The following is a 20,592-nucleotide window of genomic DNA, read 5'->3' as shown; positions in this document are numbered from 1 at the left end:
CAGATGATTTTTGTGCCAGTGTGGAAGCCAAGAGATTTACCCCAACTTTATTCTTCTACTGATCTTTTTATTTTATTTTACAAAATTTATACCCTGCCTTTCTGTTGTCATAAGGGCCGCTGGGGCAGCTAACAAATTAAATATACATATTTAACATATTTCCGTCGAAAATCACACCGACTGGAAATTGGAGACTGTTAGAAGTAACGGTGTATTGTTTGTCGTGGTCTTATTGTGCCTTTGAAAAAGTATTCACTACGAAACAGGATTATAATGATTGGCACACGCCCATCAGGCTCCGCCCACTTTTTAAGACATTAATCCCAAGTACAGCTACAACAAATAATAATAATAACATAACGTTCGATATATATACCACCCTTCAGGACAACTTAATGCCCACTCAGAGCGGTTTACAAAGTATGCCATTATTATCCCCACAACAAACACCCTGTGAGGTGGGTGGGGCTGAGAGAGCTCTGAGAGAGCTGTGACTGACCCAAGGTCACCCAGCTGGCTTCATGGAGGAGTGGGGAATCAAACCCGGCTCTCCAGATTAGAGTCCTGTGCTCTTAACCACTACACCAAACTGGCTCTGTGCAGAGGCTTTATTAATTTATAGTATGTTCTGGAAGTGAGGTGATTCCGCCGACCTTCTTGTGGATACCCAACAAAGGAAGGACTTTGCAACATCTGCAAAAGAAAAATATGTTTCATGAAATAAGAATTGGATATTCATGTGCAATACAGACTGAATGCTCATCCTGTATTATTATTCAGACCAGTGGTGTTTAACCGTTTCCTTGACCTCCATTAACTTATAATTGCTTGTATACGTTGTGTATATATTTGTGTGATGAATTGAATGTAATTATTGTTCCTACTCTTGTATAAATTTTCTTTTCAACAAGTTTACACTTTTAAGCACGTTAGCCCTTTAAAATTTAAAAATTTACTATTGTACTGAGTCTCGTTATCCTCCGATAGGCTGTGCCTTTCTCTCTTGTGCTTAATATTGAGGCTGTGCTAAATATTGAGGAGTTTTCCAGCCATCTGGGTATTTCTACGTGAGCCCTGCATCCTTGCCTGACCAAGGGGAGCTTGATTTTTATACCTCAAACCCCTTGATTCAGTTTCCTGCTGCTGATGTCCTGTAGCATGCTAAATAAGGCTCCAGCCACGTGCCTCAGGAGAGGCTGGGTATTTAGAGAAGCCGGCTTTGGAGAAAATTCCGTGAATGTCAGATGGGCTCCTCGGGGACTTCATGCTAGAGCCCAAATTTGCAAGACAGTATCTGTGCTTTGATTCGTTGCACATTGGCAAGAAAACGTGACTCTCTTCCTGTCTGTATTGAGTTTTTTGAAAATTCCTTGTAGTGTACAGTGATCAAACCAATTCTCCCGTTATCTTTGGGACTCTTCGTTAGTAGCATACCAGTAACAATGATCTTGTAAAACCTTTATTAGGGTGCTCATGTTGAACAAATACAGGGTTCATAATTCTTTTTTAAAATAATTTTTATTCAAAATCTCAGCATAATTATAAAACCTACAGTAAAGAAAAGAAAAAGACTAAGTAGAAATACTTGAGGCTTAAAAGAAAAAGAAAAAGAGAGAGAGAGGAAAAATACAAAGAAAAGAGATTGGAAGAGAATGGAAAAAAATAGAAAATCTAATTAAAAAGCTATAATGAAATAAAATAAAAACGAGAAGGAAAAACTAAATAGCAGCAATATAACCCAGTTTTCCATTTGAAGCAATCAAAAGCTGATACTTGTCAGATAAGCCCCAGCATACCTGCCATGTTTCATTCTTTCTGTTTCATGTGTGTTTTGCTTCAATGCCTCTGAGGGAGTGCAGAGGGAACCAGAGCTGTGTGGACCTGTTGCTGTTTCTCTTTCAGGCAAAGTGTTTTGATTCCTAGTTCCTGCTGAGACTGGCAGGGCTTTTTTTCTGGGAAAAGAGGTGGGTTGCCAGCACAGGGGGCAACTCCTGGCAGGAGGTGGTGCCCCTGGTACCACATGTGCGCACGCAAAGTGCATGCACGCTCCCAGGACCACACAACAACATCACTTTGGGTCAGCTGGAACAAGGGGGGAGTTTTAAAAAGTTTAAATCACCCTTGGCAAAAATGGTCACATGGCCGGTGGCCCCGCCCCCTAATCTCCAGACAGAGGGGAGTTTAGATCGCCCTCCGTGCCATGCGCGGAGGGCAATCTAAACTTCCCTCTGTCTGGAGATCAGGGGCGGGGCCACCAGCCATGTGACCATTTTCAAGAGGGGCCAGAACTCCGTTCTACCGCGTTCCCGCTGAAAAAAAGCCCTGGAGACTGGGAAAGTGTCCTTGAAGCTACTGCACAGACTGAGTGGTGCTCCTCTGCACCCTCCCTCGCCTAAACTCGTAACTGACTTTCTCCCTCCTGGGGGAGGGGACACTGACCCATAATTGAACTGACTTTCCTGCCTTTAGACGTTCCAGTCAGTGACCCTGTTGCAGCATCTTGAAACTGGTATCTTTCCTTAATAAAATCATCTTTAACTCATACACTGGAGTGATGCAGTGAAGTGATTGGGAAAGTACCAGGTAAGACCTGAGAATACTTATTCTACACCACATTAACACTTAACTATCTCTCCTTTCTTCCTAATCTTCAAAAGTACATATTAATTCTTCTCATTCTGTTTCAAGCATAAAGCCAATAAGAGGTTTCCATACGATTAAATGTTTATCCAAAGTCTTTTCTCTAATCAAAGATATTAATTTAGCCCAGCACAGCATAGTCCATCATTTTCTCTAGCCATTCTTCTACTGTATGTAATGTTGACGTTTTCCATTTTTGAGCGTATAGCAGTCTCGCTGCTGTTGTCATGTGCAGAAACAACGTAATTCTGAAGAGGGTGGTGAGCATGAGGTATCCTCTATGCATGTGCTCAGCAGCTGCAAAATTCTGAGTGGAGAGAGTGGTTTTTTTCTTTTCCTTTAGAACTGAGCTGTTGTCTTTTTGACATTACGCATATTGCGCAGCAGAGAAACGCTCTCTTTGCAAAATACGGTTGCCAACTGAACGATCTTGTCAGAGATGTATCTGAATGATACTTGTCAGAGATGCTTTAGGCTGATCCTGCACTGGGCAGGGGGTTGGACTAGATGGTCTGTATGGCCCCTTCCAACTCTATGATTCTATGAAAGATCTATCTATAACCTTTCCTTCCTGTTGTCCCCAGATTTGTCTCTGGATAGTTTTCTTTCTTTATTATTCTCCTGTTTTGCAGATGATGGGCATTTGAAATCTCTGTATGTTGATAGTCATTTTCTCTGGGGAGAAGAGAGCTAACTGCAAAGACCCTGTGGCGGAGTGTGTATGTCTGTGTGTGAGGATTTATGTGGGGAAGAAACTGTTCTAACCGAAAGGGAAACTTGATGAAACCACAATAAAGAGGAAACCTAACCTCCCATCCTCCATGAGGCTCTTAACAGGCGGCTTTGCACCTGGCTTTGATTCCTCACGTGGGGTCTTCTTTCTATTCTTTGAATCTGCTGGGTCATTCCCAGCCAGCCCTGCCTGCCACATCTCAGCCCACCCCCCCTCGGTTACAGGGTGATGAGTCAAGCTTTCGGTCTGGGAAGCATTTCTCAACTCTATTGCGCCAACATCCCCCAGCGTGCTGGGGATGGGTGGGGGACGTAGAGAGAGGCCGCTTGGTTCTTGCAGGTGTCTGTGTTGGACATTGCCCACCCCAGCCATGCCCGGAGAAAGACAGGCTGCAATCCCACGGCATGCACTTTAGACTGTGCCCCGTCTCCACCATGCCTCTGCCTGGCATCACTGCATCCGCCAGAAGGTTAGTTGGGTGGTAAACAATCTTTCGTATCAGTATTGGGCAAGTTTCTGCTCTGACAGCTCTGCCTTTCCAGCCGGTTACCATGCGATGTTTGTGTGTGTGTGTGATACAGAGAGAGAGAGACTGTGTGTCTAATTTGAGGGTGATCTAATAGAATCTATTTCTGTGGGTCGGTAGTCCACCTGGGGCTGAGATGGGAGCAAGTTGGTCTGGAGGGCAGTGAGGCGTGGGCACAGTCTGCAAAGAGAGGCCCCCAAGTATTGAAAATATGAGAAGGGGGGTGTTTTCAGGCATGATCTGACAAGAGGGATCCAAGAGGAAGGCCACGGAGGGGCATAATCAGAGAACTGGGATGTGGCTTAGGTTAGGGATTAGTAGAACTGAAGAGAAGCCCTGGGCTCTGCAGGGGCTGGCACTTTGGCTGCCAAGAACATGCCCAGAGAGGCCTCTTTGCCGCATTTATTCCAGAGACACAAACTAAGTAGAGAGGGGGATGTTCTGGTTAAGAAATGTTCAGGTTACACATCCCATTAAAACTCTACTATTGTCAGGCAAGCAAAGATTTCAGATGTTGGAAACGCTGTGGAAAAGTTGGCCCTTTTTTACATTGTTGGTGGACATGCCCAAAGATCCAAGCATACTGGGACAAGGTCATCTCCACTTTTGAAAGAATAATAGGTAACACAGTACAACGTAATTCTGAAACTATATTGTTGAATTTATGGAAGCATAATAATTTACCAACCTAGAGAATAGACCTACAATGCAATCCTAAACAGCGTTACACCAGTTTAAGCCCATTGATTTCAGTGGGCTTAGACTGGAGTAACTCTGTTTAGGATTGCACTGCTAGTTTCATTAATGGTAACACTGACCAAGATAAAAAAGAGTCCAGTAGCACCTTTAAGACTAACCAACTTTATTGTAGCATAAGCTTTCGAGAATCACAGTTCTCTTTGTCAGATGCATGGAGGGCAAGAAGAAACTGGTCAAATATATAGGTGGAGAGGGGAGGGAGGAGTAGATGCAAACAGTAGCTTCTGATACGGAGATCAGTTTGCGTCTGTTAAGAGCCAGTTTGGTGTAGTGGTTAAGAGCACGGGACTCTAATCTGGAGAGCCGGGTTTGATTCTCCACTCCTCCACAAAGCCAGCTGGGTGACCTTGGGCGAGTCACAGTTCTCTGGAGCTCTCTCAGCCCCACCCACCTCACAGGGTGATTGTTGTGGGGTAATAATAACACTTTGTAAACCGCTCTGAGTGGGCATTAAGTTGTCCTGAAGGGTGGTATATAAATGAACGTTATTATTATTATTATTAAGGAAGTCAGTTACTTCTGATAATGAGATAACCATTCATAGTCTCTATTCAGCCTGACCGAGTTAAATTTACATATGAATTCCAATTCAGCAGCTTCCCATTGGATTTTGTTTTTGAAAGGTTTCTGTTGAACTACAGTGACCTTTAAGTCCTTGATGGAATGTCCTGGTAGATAACAATAGCTCAAAATTGGAAGACCAACAAAATTCCTACAATTAGACACTGGATGTTAAAAATTTGGAATCTTAATATCAAACAAAATAACAGACCAAATAGCTTCATCAGAGAATCCCAATTACCAATCCTCCTTTGTGGAAAGATGGCTCCCCTTTTGGGACCACATCACAAAATATAGCTCTAAAGAGACTATAGTGCCTGGGAAATATATAGACTTCTATCTTTATTAATCATTTTGGGTCTATAACTATGTTATTTTTCTTACAACTTGTACCTACATTTGGAAGAAAGTTGTTATCGTTTTGTTATTGTTTTTATTGTTATTGTTGAAAAGTTAATAAATAAGAAGTTATAAAAAAGAAACTTTCCAGGTACACAGATCTTTCCATTGGGCAGGATGGCATATTAGATATATAGACAATGCAGTGACTTGCTAATGTAAACACAGAGAAAGTCACCTACAGTTAGACAACAATCTAATCTATAAAGTAGTACTTCATGTTTTTTTTTTAAACTACTATCTGATGACCAGTAGAGGGGGATATAAACTCAGAGGAGAACTGATGAGATTTTGTCAGGGCAGATTATGCTGGGTACCAGGTATTGGCCGTTTTTCCTTTGAAGACTGAGATTGAAGTTCTGATGCAAGTTTAAAATTCTGCACTAAAAAAAAATGAAGTGGTTCAAATAATACCAGGGCAGATCCGCTTGTTTTGTGTGCACATGAGGACCGCCCCCCTCCCCGGCCTTCATACAGGCCAATACTCCAAGTCCCAACCTTTTATACCCAACAGTCATTTCATCAGAGGCACAAAATGGGTTGCAGAAGCAAACGAAGGATGCCATTTTATGTAGCTAATACCAGATTCTGGGCAGCATTGACATGCCTGGATGTCTAGAAGCTAACAGCCTGAGGTAACCAATATTTGATTTACTAAATTTATTTACTTCATATATGCCCCACCTTCATTCCCAGTGGAGACTGAAAGCAGCTTACATTGTTCTCCATTTTATCCTCACAACAACCCTGTAAGGTAGAGTAGGCTGAGAGGGTGTGACTGGCCTAAGGTCACCCACAGAGTTTCCATGGCAGTGTCATGTCTGTCTATCTACATACATGCCAGGATTGTGTTGCTGATATTGATATTACTAATGCTGACATTATGCTAAAGTCATGTTACAGTATTAACGTGTATTAATTAATATGCACTCTCTCTTCCTGCATAACTGTAGTGCAAATGTTACTAAAGACCCAACCGTGGGCCTCTCCCTTATCTTAGAGAAATATGCGAGTCTCGGCTAGAAGTAACCTTGAAATGTCTAAATGCCAACCTCAGCTACTAACCTCAAATGCTGGGAATAAGTTGTTGTCTATCTGATAATCTTAGGAGGACCTTCACTTCATTGTGCTTTCAGACAATGCTTACGGCGATGCTAGTGGGCCGATATAAAAAGACGCCAGTTGATCAACACATCTGTATATGTGGTCATTCAGTGGAGAACCTCCCTCATTATATCCTGGCTTGCCCTCTGTATGCAGAACCTAGGAATAAATTCCTGGCTAAGATCTTGCTTGCTCTGCATCCCTTGTCTGTCTCTGATAAGATTGTTACGATGCTCTTTGACAAGGATTCTTTTATTTCCCTAAGACTGGCGCTTTTTGCTTTAGCTGCTAGGACGATCAGAGCAAAGGAATCAGCCATTGATTCGCTGTGATTGCCTTTAGAACGTTTTATTAATTTTAAAGGGTTATTTAGTAGGGCATTTTATGCGGTTTTGAAATGTTTGATTACCTGATCATTTTGATTATGTATTATACTGACATTTGAGAGTGTTTTGATATTGTGAAGGCCAATGGCCATATACAATAAAACGAATCTGATCTGATAAATGCCAACCTCAGCTACTAACCTCAAATGCTGGGAATAAGTTGTTGTCTATCTGATTCATAGTCATAACTAAGTTAATTCTCACAGAACTTGTGTAAGCTTGCGCGCCAAAACTCTAACTGTTGTTTGAAGCACAGGAAAATGAAGTATAACAGAGACTGCCTGATTTGAATTGCCACTTCTGTCAAACTCCGTGATGGAGTGCAGACCTGAACTGTATGGATTCTAATAAAGCTACTTCTTATGGAACCAACGTGTGTTCACTAGAGATAGGCTTGAGGGATCTACCTGCCAGGGACTGGCAGGCAGAGTGAAAATTTGAACTTGGGTCTCCCAGATTCTAACCAAAACGTCACACTGGCTGTCCTACTTTTCCTATGGCAATTTCCTAGAGCATCTTGTAAGATAAACGGCCAATGAAAATGTTAAAGCAATAATAAGAAAAACAACAACAGCTTTCAAAGCCGCCATTAAGACAACAGTCAATGAAATCTTTTCCCTGGGAAGGAATAATCCATTCCTGTATGCACTGCCACTGAAAAGGCTTCAGCAAATCTTAGATATTGCAAGCAGGATGGGATGTTCCCTTCACCTGGTTATCAGTGACACCTTCTTTCAGCAGCAAGGGGAGAGGGTATCTTGGCATGTCCCAGTCAACTTCTTTTCTCCTTCTCTATCCCCCATGCAGCTTCGATGTGGAGAATGGCCCGTCTCCTGGGCGCAGCCCGCTGGATTCCCAGGCTAGCCCGGGCCTGGTGCTTCACCCCAGTTTCCCACAGAGCCAGAGACGAGAGTCCTTCCTGTACCGTTCGGACAGCGACTACGACATGTCGCCCAAGACGATGTCACGCAACTCCTCTGTCACCAGTGAAGCGTGAGTTCCCCTCCCTCCCTAGAAGGAATGCATGTAAATACTCGTGCAGTGTTTGGCAAGGGTGCAATTTGAGATTGCTTACAAAGGTTGGTTTTTCCTATTGCATCTTAACAACCTTGATTGTCCCACCCTTAGGGACAAAGTTGTATCTTGAGCAAATGAGAGGAAGGAAAAGAGGTTGGAGGCCCATATTCTGAGGGGATAGAGGGAAGACTCAGAGGCCCAAGTGGCAGCTTGGCCACTCAAGGGAAGGAAGCTGATCTGCAGTACCAGATGCCCTTGACTTCCCAGCCAGGATGATTCTGGGCTTCCGGGCAATTATCACCACCATAGCTCCTTTCGTCCTTTGACCTGGTGGCACAAAAAGCCAGTGTCTAATCTGCAGGGCTCCATGTGCCCAACATAAGACCAGCTAGGACTGCCAGGTGCTGTATTAGCACTGTTGAAAGTAAGTGGGCAGCTTGGATGCCTGGATGGGCCACACCTTTTGGCCTCATGGAAGCTACTCTGACCTTTCCAAAGGTAGAGCCTGCCCAGCCGTTTCCTAGCATCCCATTCTGCACTCAGTTGTCTGTGGCTCCCATTGAGTTCTATGGGACTAAGCAAATGGAGTGCAATCTGAGACACTCTTGAGAGGGAAGATACACCTGCTGTTTGTTTCAGACGCTGAGTCTGTTGGGTTCAGGGGCCAGTTTACTCTCTCTCTACCCACCACCTCTGTGATCCACCCTGTGTGCTTGCCTGATTTTCCCATATAAGTGAATGATCTGCCATACCAGCTGGGATTGGGGGAAGGGGTATAAAGGGTTGGAGAACATTATGGTGGGAGTGAATCCTGCTTCCTTGTGGCTCGGTGATGTTCCTTTTCCTGCTTGTGAAAGCAGCTTAGCTGAGAAAGGGCAGCATTTTTCCACAGTTCCTCTCAACACCTTGGCAAAACTTTTCCAAGCTTAGGATTCCAAAGGGCCTCCCAAAATCTAAGGCTGGAGAGGGGAGAGAATTCCTTACCTGAGAGTTTTGGAGACTGTGGTCTGCTTGGGGTAACAAGAGTCAGAGCCAAGGTTGGGGGTAATTAAATGTGACTTGGAGGGCCTACTTTGGAGGTCCCATTACTGGCATCTTCTGTTCAGAGGATCTTGGATAGCAAGGGCCACTCTCTGCCTAAGGTGCTGGAGACAGCTACACCCACTCACGATGGCTGGTTGGAGCTGCTATGGGGCAGCTTTTTATAAAATCTACCCACCCACCCACCCCCCACACACACACACCACCACCACCACCACCACAATAGGCTATCTACTGGCAAGTAGATGCTGCGAAATAAATCCTAGCAGCATGCCTGTATAAAAGGTGGCGAAGAGGAAATTAACAAACCCCCTGAGGAGCGACCTTTGCTGGCTTTGTAAAAAGGTAAAGGTAGTCCCCTGTGCAAGCACCGAGTCATTACTGACCCATGGGGTGACGTCACATCACGACGTTTTCTTCGCAGACTTTTTATGGGGTGGTTTGCCATTGCCTTCCCCAGCTGTCTACACTTTACCCCCAGGAAACTGAGTACTCATTTTACTGACCTCGGAAGGATGGAAAGCTGAGTCAAACTGGAGCCAGCTACCTGAACCCAGCTTCCTCCAGGATCGAACTCAGGTCGTGAGCAGAGCTTGGGCTGCAGTACTGCAGCTTACCACTCTGTGCCACGGTGCAGAGTGTGGCTTTGTAGAGAGGGGAAATTGACAGAGCGTTCCGATCTGTCTTTTAAAACTCGGCTTCCCAGCTAATATTGTGACTCCCTTCACATGAGCATCCTCATGTAATTTGTCTAGTTTAGCTCTTAGTGGCCATCTTCTGTTCTGCCTAGCTAATTTGTGCTCTGTTGTTTTTGTTCCTCATAGACATACTGAAGACCTGATAGTGACACCATTTGCCCAGGTATGTCCCAAGTGTCAGCGCATGTCAAATGGTGAAGGATATTTACTTTAGTGTCTTGCCTTTCTCGGAAATATCTGCCCTGGACTGGATCTCTATACATCTTACAGTTGTTTGCATTGCATGTGGATCCTTGATTAAGTGGCTGCTACATAAACGCAGCTCTTCTCTCTTGAAGTTGAAAAGTATAAGTAGTTGTGTTGGTCCTTTAGGAAAGTTCCATTCCATAACAGTTAAACAAGATTTTTATTACAATCACAGTTTACTGCTAAGGCTTACTCAGGAGTCTCTAGTGAAGGACCTTATCCAGGGCTTTTTTTCTGGGTAAAGAGGTGGTGGAACTCAGTGGGTTGCCAGCACAGAGGGCAACTCCTGGCGGGAGGTGGTGCCCCTGGTACCACATGTGCTTGCGCAAAGTGTGCGCACGTTCCCAGAACTGCACAATGATGTCACTTTGGGTCAGCTAGAACAAGGGGGTAGTTTTTAAAAATTTAAATCGCCCTAGGTGAAAATGGTCACATGGCTGGTGCCCCCGCCCCCTGATCTCCAGACAGAGGGGAGTTTAGATTGCCCTCCGTGCCACTCAGCGGCACGGAGGGCAATCTAAACTCCCCTCTGTCTGGAGATCAGGGGGCGGGGGCACCAGCCATGTGACTGTTTTCAAGAGGCGCTAGAACTCCATTCCACCACGTTCCAGCTGAAAAAAAGCCCTGACCTTATCCAAAAAAGAGCCTTTTGGAAGTATGTAATGTCTAAAGGTGATCTAGTAGACATTTATATATTGGGATTTTCAAAAGGCTTTAGTCAGAGTCCCTCCTGAGTAAGCTCAGCAGTCATGGGATATGGGAATGGGTCCTCTTCTGGATTAAATTAGTTAAACAACAGGAAGAAAAAAGTAGGAAAAAGTAGACAGTACTCGCAGTGGAAGGAAGTGAGCACTGGAGTTCCACATGGATCAGTGTTTGGACTGGTGCTTTTTAATGTGTTCATAAATCATGTGGAATTGGGGGTGAGCGGTATAGTAGCCAAGTTGTTTGGGATGGTGAAAACAAAGGCTGATTGTGAAAAGGGGCAGGAAGATTTGTCTAAACTGGGTGAGTGTGTAACAGCCTGTCAAATGAAGTTCTGTATAGGCGAGTGAAGAATACTCAATCTTCATGTCAAATATCTACTGATGGGGTCTGGACAGGCTGAAAGGGAAAGATCTTGTAGTGGATATCAACAGGAATGTTGGCTCGCAGTATGACAGTGGTGAAGAAGATGAACTGTGTGCTGGGTATTATTAGGCAAGGGACTGAGTAGACTGCAGCCAATTTTATAATGCCCTTGTATAGATCTATAGAGTGGCCTCATTTGAAATTCTGTATAGAGTCCGGTTGCTGTATTTCAAAAAGGATATTGCCAAACTGGGAAAAGAATAGAACAGGGAAACCAAGATGTTTAAGGGATTGAAGTACTTTTCCTATGAGGAAGGGCTGAAGGGCTTTTTTAAGTTTGGAGGGAAAAATTATATGGGGGACAGAGAAATAGAAGTCTGTAAGATTATGAAAGTGCACAAGGAGAACGTTCTCTCCCTCTCCCCTAACGCCAGCGCTTGAGGCACCCAGTGAAATGGACGGGCAATAGATTAAAGACAGGTAAAAAGAAATGCTCCTTTACACAATGAGAGATTAAACGGTGGAATTTGCCGCTGAGGAAGGCCATGAACACAGATGTCTTTAAAAGGGGGTGTTACAGTTAAGAAAGTGTCCCGTTGGGACACCAGAATACAAAATTTGGTCCCCTTCCCTTTCAAGCTTCTCTGGCTGCATATGCCTTTCTGTTTGGGTATTGAAGGGAGCCCCCCCTTGCCCCCATAGCCCATCTGGCAACCTGTGCTTCCGAGTCACTGAGTTTATGGCAAGATCATTGCTTTACTTCTTTGGCTGTTAGGTCTTATAGAGACTGCAAAGAACTTGTTTTGTAGTCTTAACTTTCTCTGCCCATTTCCTTCCTGCAGGTACTGGCGAGTTTGAGAAGCGTGCGTAGTAATTTTTCCATCCTGGCAAATGTGCCCACCCCAACATCCAGTAAGTAAGTATCCACCAGCGCTGGGGACTTACGCTCACCCCCTGTCTGTCATTGCTTAAGAAATTATTGCCCGTTCTGGACCTTTTGTGGGTAAATTCATTTCCTCCATAGCTTATGGGCTTGTTGAATGAATAGTTCTTTAGGGATTCAGTGCCGCCTATCCCTTTGATGCCCGCTGCACTCGACTTGCCTGTTTCCCCAATCTCTTTACGTAGGCTGGAGGGAAACCCCACACAGTTTTTGCAGTCTGCAGTGGTGAAAGGGCACCCTAGGAGTGGGAATTCCTGTACTGCATTTAACTATGATGACCTGTGGCACTTCCATGTCCAGGGAACAGCAGAGCAAAGCTGTCAGCTTCCTACCCTGCTGATGAGCATCTTGGATTTAGGTGGATTGATCCAACAGGGCTGCTCTTACTCCATAGGAGAACTGTTGGTACTCTGTGTCTGTGACGTACTTGGGCACAAACCAACTGGGAATATAATCAAAGGGCTGGAAGGGACCTCCAGGGTCATCTAGTCCAACCCCCTGCACAATGGATGAAATTCACAACTACTCCCCCACACCCCCAGTGACCCCCTGATTTCCTGAATAAAAGCCATCTAACCAAGGACCTGTCTTTTCCATATACACAGGTCCATAGGAGTACATGAAGTAAAATGCATATGAGCATGGCAACTTCTCTTTGAAAGGGATAAGGTTTAAGGCAGTTACAAGGCAATATACTCAATCAACCACCTCCCTCCTAAACCACAAGTTCAGAAGCAGTCTGGGAAACATTTTCGGAGTTTACACACTAGGCAGACAAGATACTGAGAAATGCAACATTTCAGACACCCAAGGTCATTCCACAAACTATCAATGGAAGAAATTGTCTACAGCTCTACCAGCTGCCTGGCTGTGCTGTGGAAAGGAGAAAACGAAAGTGGTTTTCAAAAAGCTAAGGAACGTAGTCATCAGTTACAACATGAGAACAGTTACAATACTCATGACCAAAACCAGCAGGCTTGACATTGGCATGGATGAATGGGTACAGTCGACAGTTGGTTGGGAATTCTAAATTTGTGGGATTCCTGATTTATTTGTTGGTTCATGTTATTTATAGTCCGCCTTTCTCACTGAGATGCAAGGCGGATTACATAGTGTGAGGTTAACACAATCAATATCAAGGCCATTTCCATAAACAATGCCATAGGGTAAATAAATACAAGTTGACAAAGACAGAGCATTAGCAAGGATCCAATACAGAGTTGAAGAAATGCTGAAACAGAACATAAGCAATTCTAGGGCTGACATTAGAAAACATGAAGCACCGCTAGCTCATAGGAGCACATATTTAAAACAACAGTACACAAGGCAACTTAGTGGTGAAGGCTGTGGTCCCTAACTCATTAGTGAAGCATCTGAGATCCGCTCTCTACAATACAAAAGCATTTTTGAATAATTGGGTTTTGCATTATTTGCAGAAAGCTGGGAGAGGTGGGGCTCTTCTGACCTCCTTGGGCAGGCCGTTCCGCAGGGTAGGGGCCACCACAAAGAAAGCCGTGTACAGGCTGCTATTGATTTTGCCCATGTGCAGGGTGGCACCTGCAGGAGACCCTGTTCAAATAAGTGAAGTTTCTGTGGAGGAAGACAGGGAGGGAGGTGGTCCCTTAGGTATGCCAGACCAAAGCCATGAAGAGCTTTGTATGTGATAACCAATACCTTGAACTGAGCATGAGAACTGACAGGAAGCCCAATGGAGTGACTGCAGAATGGGGGGTGATACTTTTGTAGCCCCTCTTTAGAATCAAGAGGTGTTAACTTCAAGGCCTCTGTGCCTTTACTGCTTTGTGTGAACTCCAGAGGAAATGTCTCCTGCTTTGAGACTGATTCTGGCCCTTTCCTCGTGGGGATGGCATTCCCCCATAATTGCTGCAGCTCTTTATATAGCACTGTTCAAATGGGGCTCCCACATGGCAGGTTTCCTTGCAGTTTCCTTTTCTCGGTCCCCCACGGTGGCTGTTCCCCTTCATATCCCTCGGTGGGGGGCTTTTTAGGAGGCTTTATTTCAAAAAGTTATTGGCATACCAGTACTATATTTTTTAAAAAAACATAAAAGCCCCATCCTCGAGAGGTGTGGGGAAGGGAGGGAATGGCTGCCGTGGGGACTGAGGGCAGGACAAGGAAAATCTGGGGTTTCCCATTCCTCTGGCAACCATCCTGACTGCCCTGCCGTCTTTTCCAAAATGTTGCCACTTTGGGAAAGATAGCAGAAAAGAGAGGGAAAACTCAGGAAGTACATAGGAGTGTCACAGTGCTGAGGGAGAGGGGGGACTTTCTGCCCAACAGCATCCATGCCAGGGCAAGCACGCTCAGTGCCAGGAAGGTGCGTCTCTGCCAGTATAAGGAGGCTGGAGCCCTAGCTTCGTGGAGAATCTACAGCAGCCAGTCTTAATCCCAGGGCTTTTTTTCAGCGGGAACGTGGTGGAACGGAGTTCTGGCACCTCTTGAAAATGGTCACGTGGCTGGTGGCCCCGCCCCCTGATCTCCAGACAGAGGGGAGTTGAGATTGCCCTCCGCGCTGCTGAGCTGCACGGAGGGCAATCTCAACTCCCCTCTGTCTGGAGATCAGGGGGCGGGGCCACCAGCCATGTGACCATTTTCTCCGAGGGCAGCCCACTGAGTTCCACCGCCTCTCTTCCCAGGTAAAAGCCCTGCTTAAACCATCCACATTTCCGTCCCATGGAGAAAGGTAGGACGGGGCAGGGAGGGGCCACTGACCTTGTGTGTGTCCCCTGTGGGGAGGGAAGTGCTCTAACCTGACCGTGGGTCCTTTTCTCTCTTCTTATCCCCAGGAGGTCTCCCATGGGTGGCCAGCCGACCGTGTGCAAAGCCACCCTTTCAGGTAAGAGAAATGTGGCGTGGGCATGCTGGGGCATGCTGGGTGTTCTGGTTCTGGAGGGGAGGACGCACAGTACAGCCAGCTCAAGCTCGGTCTGGGGAATGACAAGTTTCTGCCGTGAGGATTCCCGCCCCCTTTTGTGATCTGCGACGTGGTCCCTGTAAGGGCCTCACTCCATCAGAAAGGGCATTTTTGGGGTGGGAGATGATCTGCTGGGAAGGTGATGCAGTCAGGTCAGGCAGCCAGTTTGCAGCAACTGACGGGTGAAGCTTCGTCCACAGGGGTTTTTCCCACCCAGGAGCTGATGCTGTGCTCAGCAGCAGGAAATGCCGCTCTGCTGCTGCCGTGTTGGTGCAATCAGGCGGGGAGGCGCGCCCAAGAAGTTTGGGTAGAAAAATCCAAATGGCACTACTAACTGACCCGGGATGCAGTCCCCTGGACCTTCTCCTACTCGGGCCGCTCTGGTTCGTGCCCTACAAACCAGGTGTGGCTGTCTCCTAGTTTGTGTGCTCCACATTCACATTCACATCGCCCGAGGCCACTACCTCCTCTTGACTTGGAGGCAAAGAAGCGGGTTGCTTGCCACTCAGCCAGCATTGCAACAACATCCAGCCTCTGTACTTGGTGCTGGAGCAGCCATTTTTTGTCCCTCGTTTGCTGCTCCCTGGTACATGGGTCTGTTGCTGATTTGGAGATGCATCTCTTGCCAACAGGAGACACTGAGCTAAACTGAGAACCAAGCTACACATGACGCCTGACACAGGTTGGACATTTGTCAGCTTCCCTCAAGTTTTGATGGGAAATGTAGGCATCCTGGTCTTTCAGCTGTAATGGAGAGCCAAGCTGTAAAACCAGGACGCCTACATTTCCCATCAAAACTTGAGGGAAGCTGACAAGTGTCCAACCTGTGTAAAGCGTCACTTGTAGCTTGGCTCTGAGTAAGCATGTTGGCCTCCAGGAAGTACGAATTAACCCTTCGTTCTCATTGTTAAATCCTCTGCTGCTGAATAATGGGAAGATACCAACGTGGTTAAGCCCAACTATGATCATGGAAGTTACGTTCAGGCATAGTTAACTGTGACTTTAGCTGTGCCCACATGGCTGAGGATTCCCTGTTTTACGTTTATTGCCACGAGACTGCAACGTGTGGGCAATGGAGCTTTCTCTCTTCCTGTCAACTGCAATTCTCCATGCCTTTTTTCTCCACTGTTTTTTTTAAATCAGTCAAAGATACAGTGCTATAGTCCGATTTGGGTCCAGTAGCACCTTAAAGACGTCCTAGATTTCCATGGTGTGAGCTTTCGAAAGTCAAAGCTCCCTTTGCCAGTTGTGATGGTAGAAAGTGCCTTCAAGTTGAAGCCTACTTATGGAAACCCCTGCTGGGGTTTTCATGGCAAGAGACTATCAGAGGTGGTTTGCCATTGCCTGCCTCTGCCATCCTGGTCTTCCTTGGAGGTCTCCCATCCAATTACTAACCGAGGTCAATCCCACTTAGCTTCTGAGATCTGACGAGATCAGGCTTGCCTGGCTATTCAAGTCAGGGCACTATAGCAGTTGTGTGTGTGTGTAAAACTGTTGTCAAGTAACAACTGACTTATGGCAATCACTGCTGGGGCTTGCAAGGCAAGTGAGAAGTAGTGGTGGTTTGTCATTGCCTTCTTCACTATAGCAGTTACTGATCTTTAAAATAAAGCCCTCTGATGGTACGGTGTGCTGTGAAGAGGTGTCAGAAGGAAAATGGCACCCACATGGGTGATACTCTTGAAATCTGGCACCTTCGAGTCCAGGTACTGTGAAAACACATTTGGAATGCACTGCTCCCCAAAAGACTGGAGCATTGAGATTGTAGTATAGATTGAGAGCCTGAGTGGTGTAGCAGGTACAGCGTAGGACTCGAATGTTGAGAGAATTGGGTTTAGTTCCCCACTTCTGCCATGGAAATTCGCCGGGCCGGTCAGTCTCTCAGTCCTAACCGATCCCACAAGTTAGTTGGTGTAAGAAAATGGAAGACGGGATAATAATGTTCTAAACAGGATAATAATGTTTCCTCCCCCTGGGGAGGAAAACAAAATATACATACATAAATGGACAATGCAGTAAGGCAGGGTTGAGAAAGAGCATGCTGAGGATGGGAAATGGCGGTCAGAGCACATCTAGAGCACAGTGTTGTATGGAAGCTTCCCACCGCCACAAAAACCTGCTCCGGTTTGGAAAAACCTGTGTGTGAAAGCAGCCATCAATGCTAACCCAGTGCAAAGAGTAAGTGCTAGTTAAAGGGGCATCTGACACAGAATGCAGAAGACTGCGACCGCCAGCTTTTAAAAACAAAATCTAAAAGAAGCCATGGAGAAGGATATTCTGGATCACATCTATGGCACCTGTTGGGTGGGGGAGTCCCTTCCCCTCTGCCATTCTCCAAGTGCAGATCTTTCACCCTCCCTCATGCGTGCAAGCAGAAACACCTGTCGCTTCTTCACCACAGAGCGCAAAGGTGCGCAGGGTTGAACTGAGGGAGTGAGGATAAGGGCACGATGCTTCCCCAAGCCATTCTGTCCCCTCCCCCGCAGTTGCTTTTCTCATTTTAAGAAAATGCAGGGATCTCCCCCTGTCGTGTATAGTTTGGTTCTAAAAGAGCCAGTTTGGTGTAGTGGTTAAGAGCGCGGGACTCTCATCTGGAGAACCAGGTTTGATTCCCCACTCCTCCACTTGAAGCCAGCAGGGTGACCTTGGGTCAGTCACAGCTCTCTCAAGGCTCTCTCAGCCCCAGCCACCTCACAGGGTGTTTTGTTGTGGGGATAATAATAACATACTTAGTAAACCACTCTGAGTGGGTGTTAAGTCATCCTGAAGGGCGGTATATAAATTGAATGTTGTTGTTATTATTAAAAGGGCTACCTTGATCGAATGGCTCAGCAGGTATGTTGTGCAATGAAACCGGGAATGCGCACTTCCATAATTATGCCACAGTCGTCAGATTACAACTGATGTGGTTCTTCGATCTAGCTTGCAGGGAGGGCTTGTGCTTACCCCCTCTGCTCGGTTTTGGCACTAGAACCAGTCCTCTCATCATGAGACTCCACCATGAGGTCCAGCCTGTAGTCTCATCAGAGGGTTTTCAAGGTAAGAGATGAGCAGAAGCAGTTTACTATTGCCTTCTTCTGCACAGTACTAACCAGGATTAGTTCAAGTAACACTGCTGTTGTCTGCGAAAGATTCTCCACCAGTGTCGCCTTCCACTACTGCTGCTGCCCAGTAGCTAACTTTCAAGAATTCCTCTGCTCCTATCACCATTGTAACATTAAGTATAGTCAGGGCTTTTTTTCAGCTGGAACGCAGTGGAACGGAGTTCCGGAACCTCTTGAAAATGGTCACATGGCTGGTGGCCCCGCCCCCTGATCTCCAGACAGAGGGGAGTTGAGATTGCCCTCCGTCAATCTCAACTCCCCTGACTGGAGATCAGGGGGCGGGGCCACCAGCCATGTGACCACTTTCTTAGAGGGCAAACCACTGAGTTCCACCATCACTTTTCCCGGAAAAAAAGCCCTGAGTATAGTGCTGGAAGACAGGAACCCCAGGTCAGATGGCACTCCATTGGCTACTGGGGAAGAGCCGAGGAAATGTACGACTAGCGCTAATCTTAACAATGGGACTGGATTAAAGCCAAAAGAATGTCCAGTTGCAGATGTGAATAGATGCAAAAGGAATGTCCAAATCTGTGTGACACACACGATAGGAAAAGAGAAAGACCTAAAACAAGATGGCTTGACTCAATATAAAGCCACGTCCTCCAGTTTGCAGGATCTGAGCAAGTCTGTTAATGATAGGACATTTTGAACGTTTTTCATTCATAGGATCGCCGTAGGTCAGAGGTTACTTGATAACACATAACACACACCAGCCCATAGAGTGTTAATGGTGTTGATCGTTCTATGACAAGTGTCCATCCTCGCAACCAAAGGTGGGCTAACATGGCAGCTCAGAGTTTGGAGGGTTGGGAATCCGCTTGGTTCTCAGTGTGTCTTGCTTGGTTTTTGCAAGGAACTCCGGACCATTTACTGTGGCCTGGCCAGTGTGTGACCACTGTCCCCAATTTTTGTGGTTTTAAGAAAGAATCAAAGACATGGGTGAATGGACTGCATTCAGCTTTGCAGTCCTCAAATTTTGCAGGCTTGCCCTGGGACTCTTCTGCACCTCCTATTGTAGGAAGCCTATCTGGGGTGCTGTTGCCTGCTTTCCATGTGCATCGAGGGGAATGAAATCTGGCTTTCCTCTCGTTTCAACAAGGGGACTGCTAGGCTGTGTGCAAAAAGTAAAGCAAGAGAAGAGCATCTGGTTGGGCTGCCTGCTTAGCTCTGTCATTGGATGCTTGCAAGGCCTCTTAAGACATGTACATTGGTTGCAGAGGAGACATACCAGCAGATGGCCAGAGAGACCCTCGAAGAGCTGGACTGGTGCCTGGACCAACTGGAGACCATCCAAACCTACCGCTCAGTCAGCGAGATGGCGTCCAACAAGGTAGGGCTCCAGTGGAGCACCAGCCCAGGTGGCATCAGCAGCCTGCCTGGTGTCATAAACATCCAAACCAGGGTTGCCTGCTCCAGGTTGGGAGATTCCTAGAGATTTGGGGGTGGAGCCTGGGAAGGCTGGAGTTTGGGAAGGGGAGAGACCTCATCAAGAATGTCATAGAGTCCACTTTCCACGGCCACCATGTTCTCTCTCTTTTTTAAAAAAATATTTTTATTCAATTTTAGAACTGTAACAATAATCAAACAACAAACCAATATAATACATTGCATTTAAAATATTAACACAGTGCTTCAACTTTAATACATTAACAATGAGTGGTGTGAAGAGGGAGGTTGCAGATCTCTTGCTTCTATGAATTTGTAAAATGGGATCCATTTTTCCCAGAAGTTTGATCCCGAAGATTGATATTCCGTCTGATGTAGATTGTCAGTTATTTTTTCCATTATCAAATGGTTCCAGATTTTTGTAAACCAAAGTTCTGTAGTAGGTGGAGATTGGTCTTTCCATTTGGTTGGGCCACCATGTTCTCCAAGGGAACTGATCTTTGTAGTCTGGAGATCACTTCTAATTCTGAGAGATCTCCAAGTCCCTCCTGGAGGTTGGAGACCCTATTCCAGACCCACTTCATACATATTCACTCCATAATCTCCACCGGCTGTACATTACACAACATTCTTGGTATATAGCCACACCCTCCATGTCCATCTTTCTGTCTCCCGTGACAAACCCACCTACTCCATTCATTCACTCTCTGCCCATAAAAGAAATCAGGCATCTCGGTACATATTTCTTGTCTTTCCCATTTCTTCTGACCAGAGACCTCACATGCTAACTCTCCCACAACACTTGATTCATTCATTCATTCATTCATTCATTCATTCATTCATTCATTCATTCATTCATTCATTCATTCATAGTCCGCTTTTTGTACTGAGACTCAAGGTAGATTCCATTTGTTAGCAACAAGGCAGAGTTCTCAGATTTCCATGCCTCCTGCCCTTTGCACACACTGCCATAATTGCAAAACATCATTGATCATCGTGGCCAAATTGAGCACTCTTAACAAATTGAGCACCCTGGTTTTAGA

The 20,592-nt window shown here is 45.8% G+C and overlaps 1 protein-coding gene across 3 annotated transcripts in view; it reads left to right on the top strand.

The window, feature by feature from the left end:
- The window catches only part of PDE4A (phosphodiesterase 4A), a 138,541-nt gene that overhangs the window by 52,050 nt on the left and 65,899 nt on the right, over window positions 1–20,592 (top strand). For all 3 annotated transcript variants that reach the window (XM_055003397.1, XM_055003398.1, XM_055003399.1), the window contains exons 2-6: window positions 7,916–8,101; window positions 9,991–10,027; window positions 12,024–12,097; window positions 14,932–14,981; window positions 19,381–19,493. In XM_055003397.1, coding sequence (XP_054859372.1) covers window positions 7,916–8,101; window positions 9,991–10,027; window positions 12,024–12,097; window positions 14,932–14,981; window positions 19,381–19,493 — 460 coding nt within the window. The remainder of the gene's footprint in view (window positions 1–7,915; window positions 8,102–9,990; window positions 10,028–12,023; window positions 12,098–14,931; window positions 14,982–19,380; window positions 19,494–20,592) is intronic.

Source organism: Eublepharis macularius, chromosome 19, assembly GCF_028583425.1.
Source record: "Eublepharis macularius isolate TG4126 chromosome 19, MPM_Emac_v1.0, whole genome shotgun sequence".
Taxonomy (NCBI): Eukaryota; Metazoa; Chordata; class Lepidosauria; order Squamata; family Eublepharidae; genus Eublepharis; species Eublepharis macularius.
This window is presented reverse-complemented; position numbering and strand designations above follow the sequence as displayed.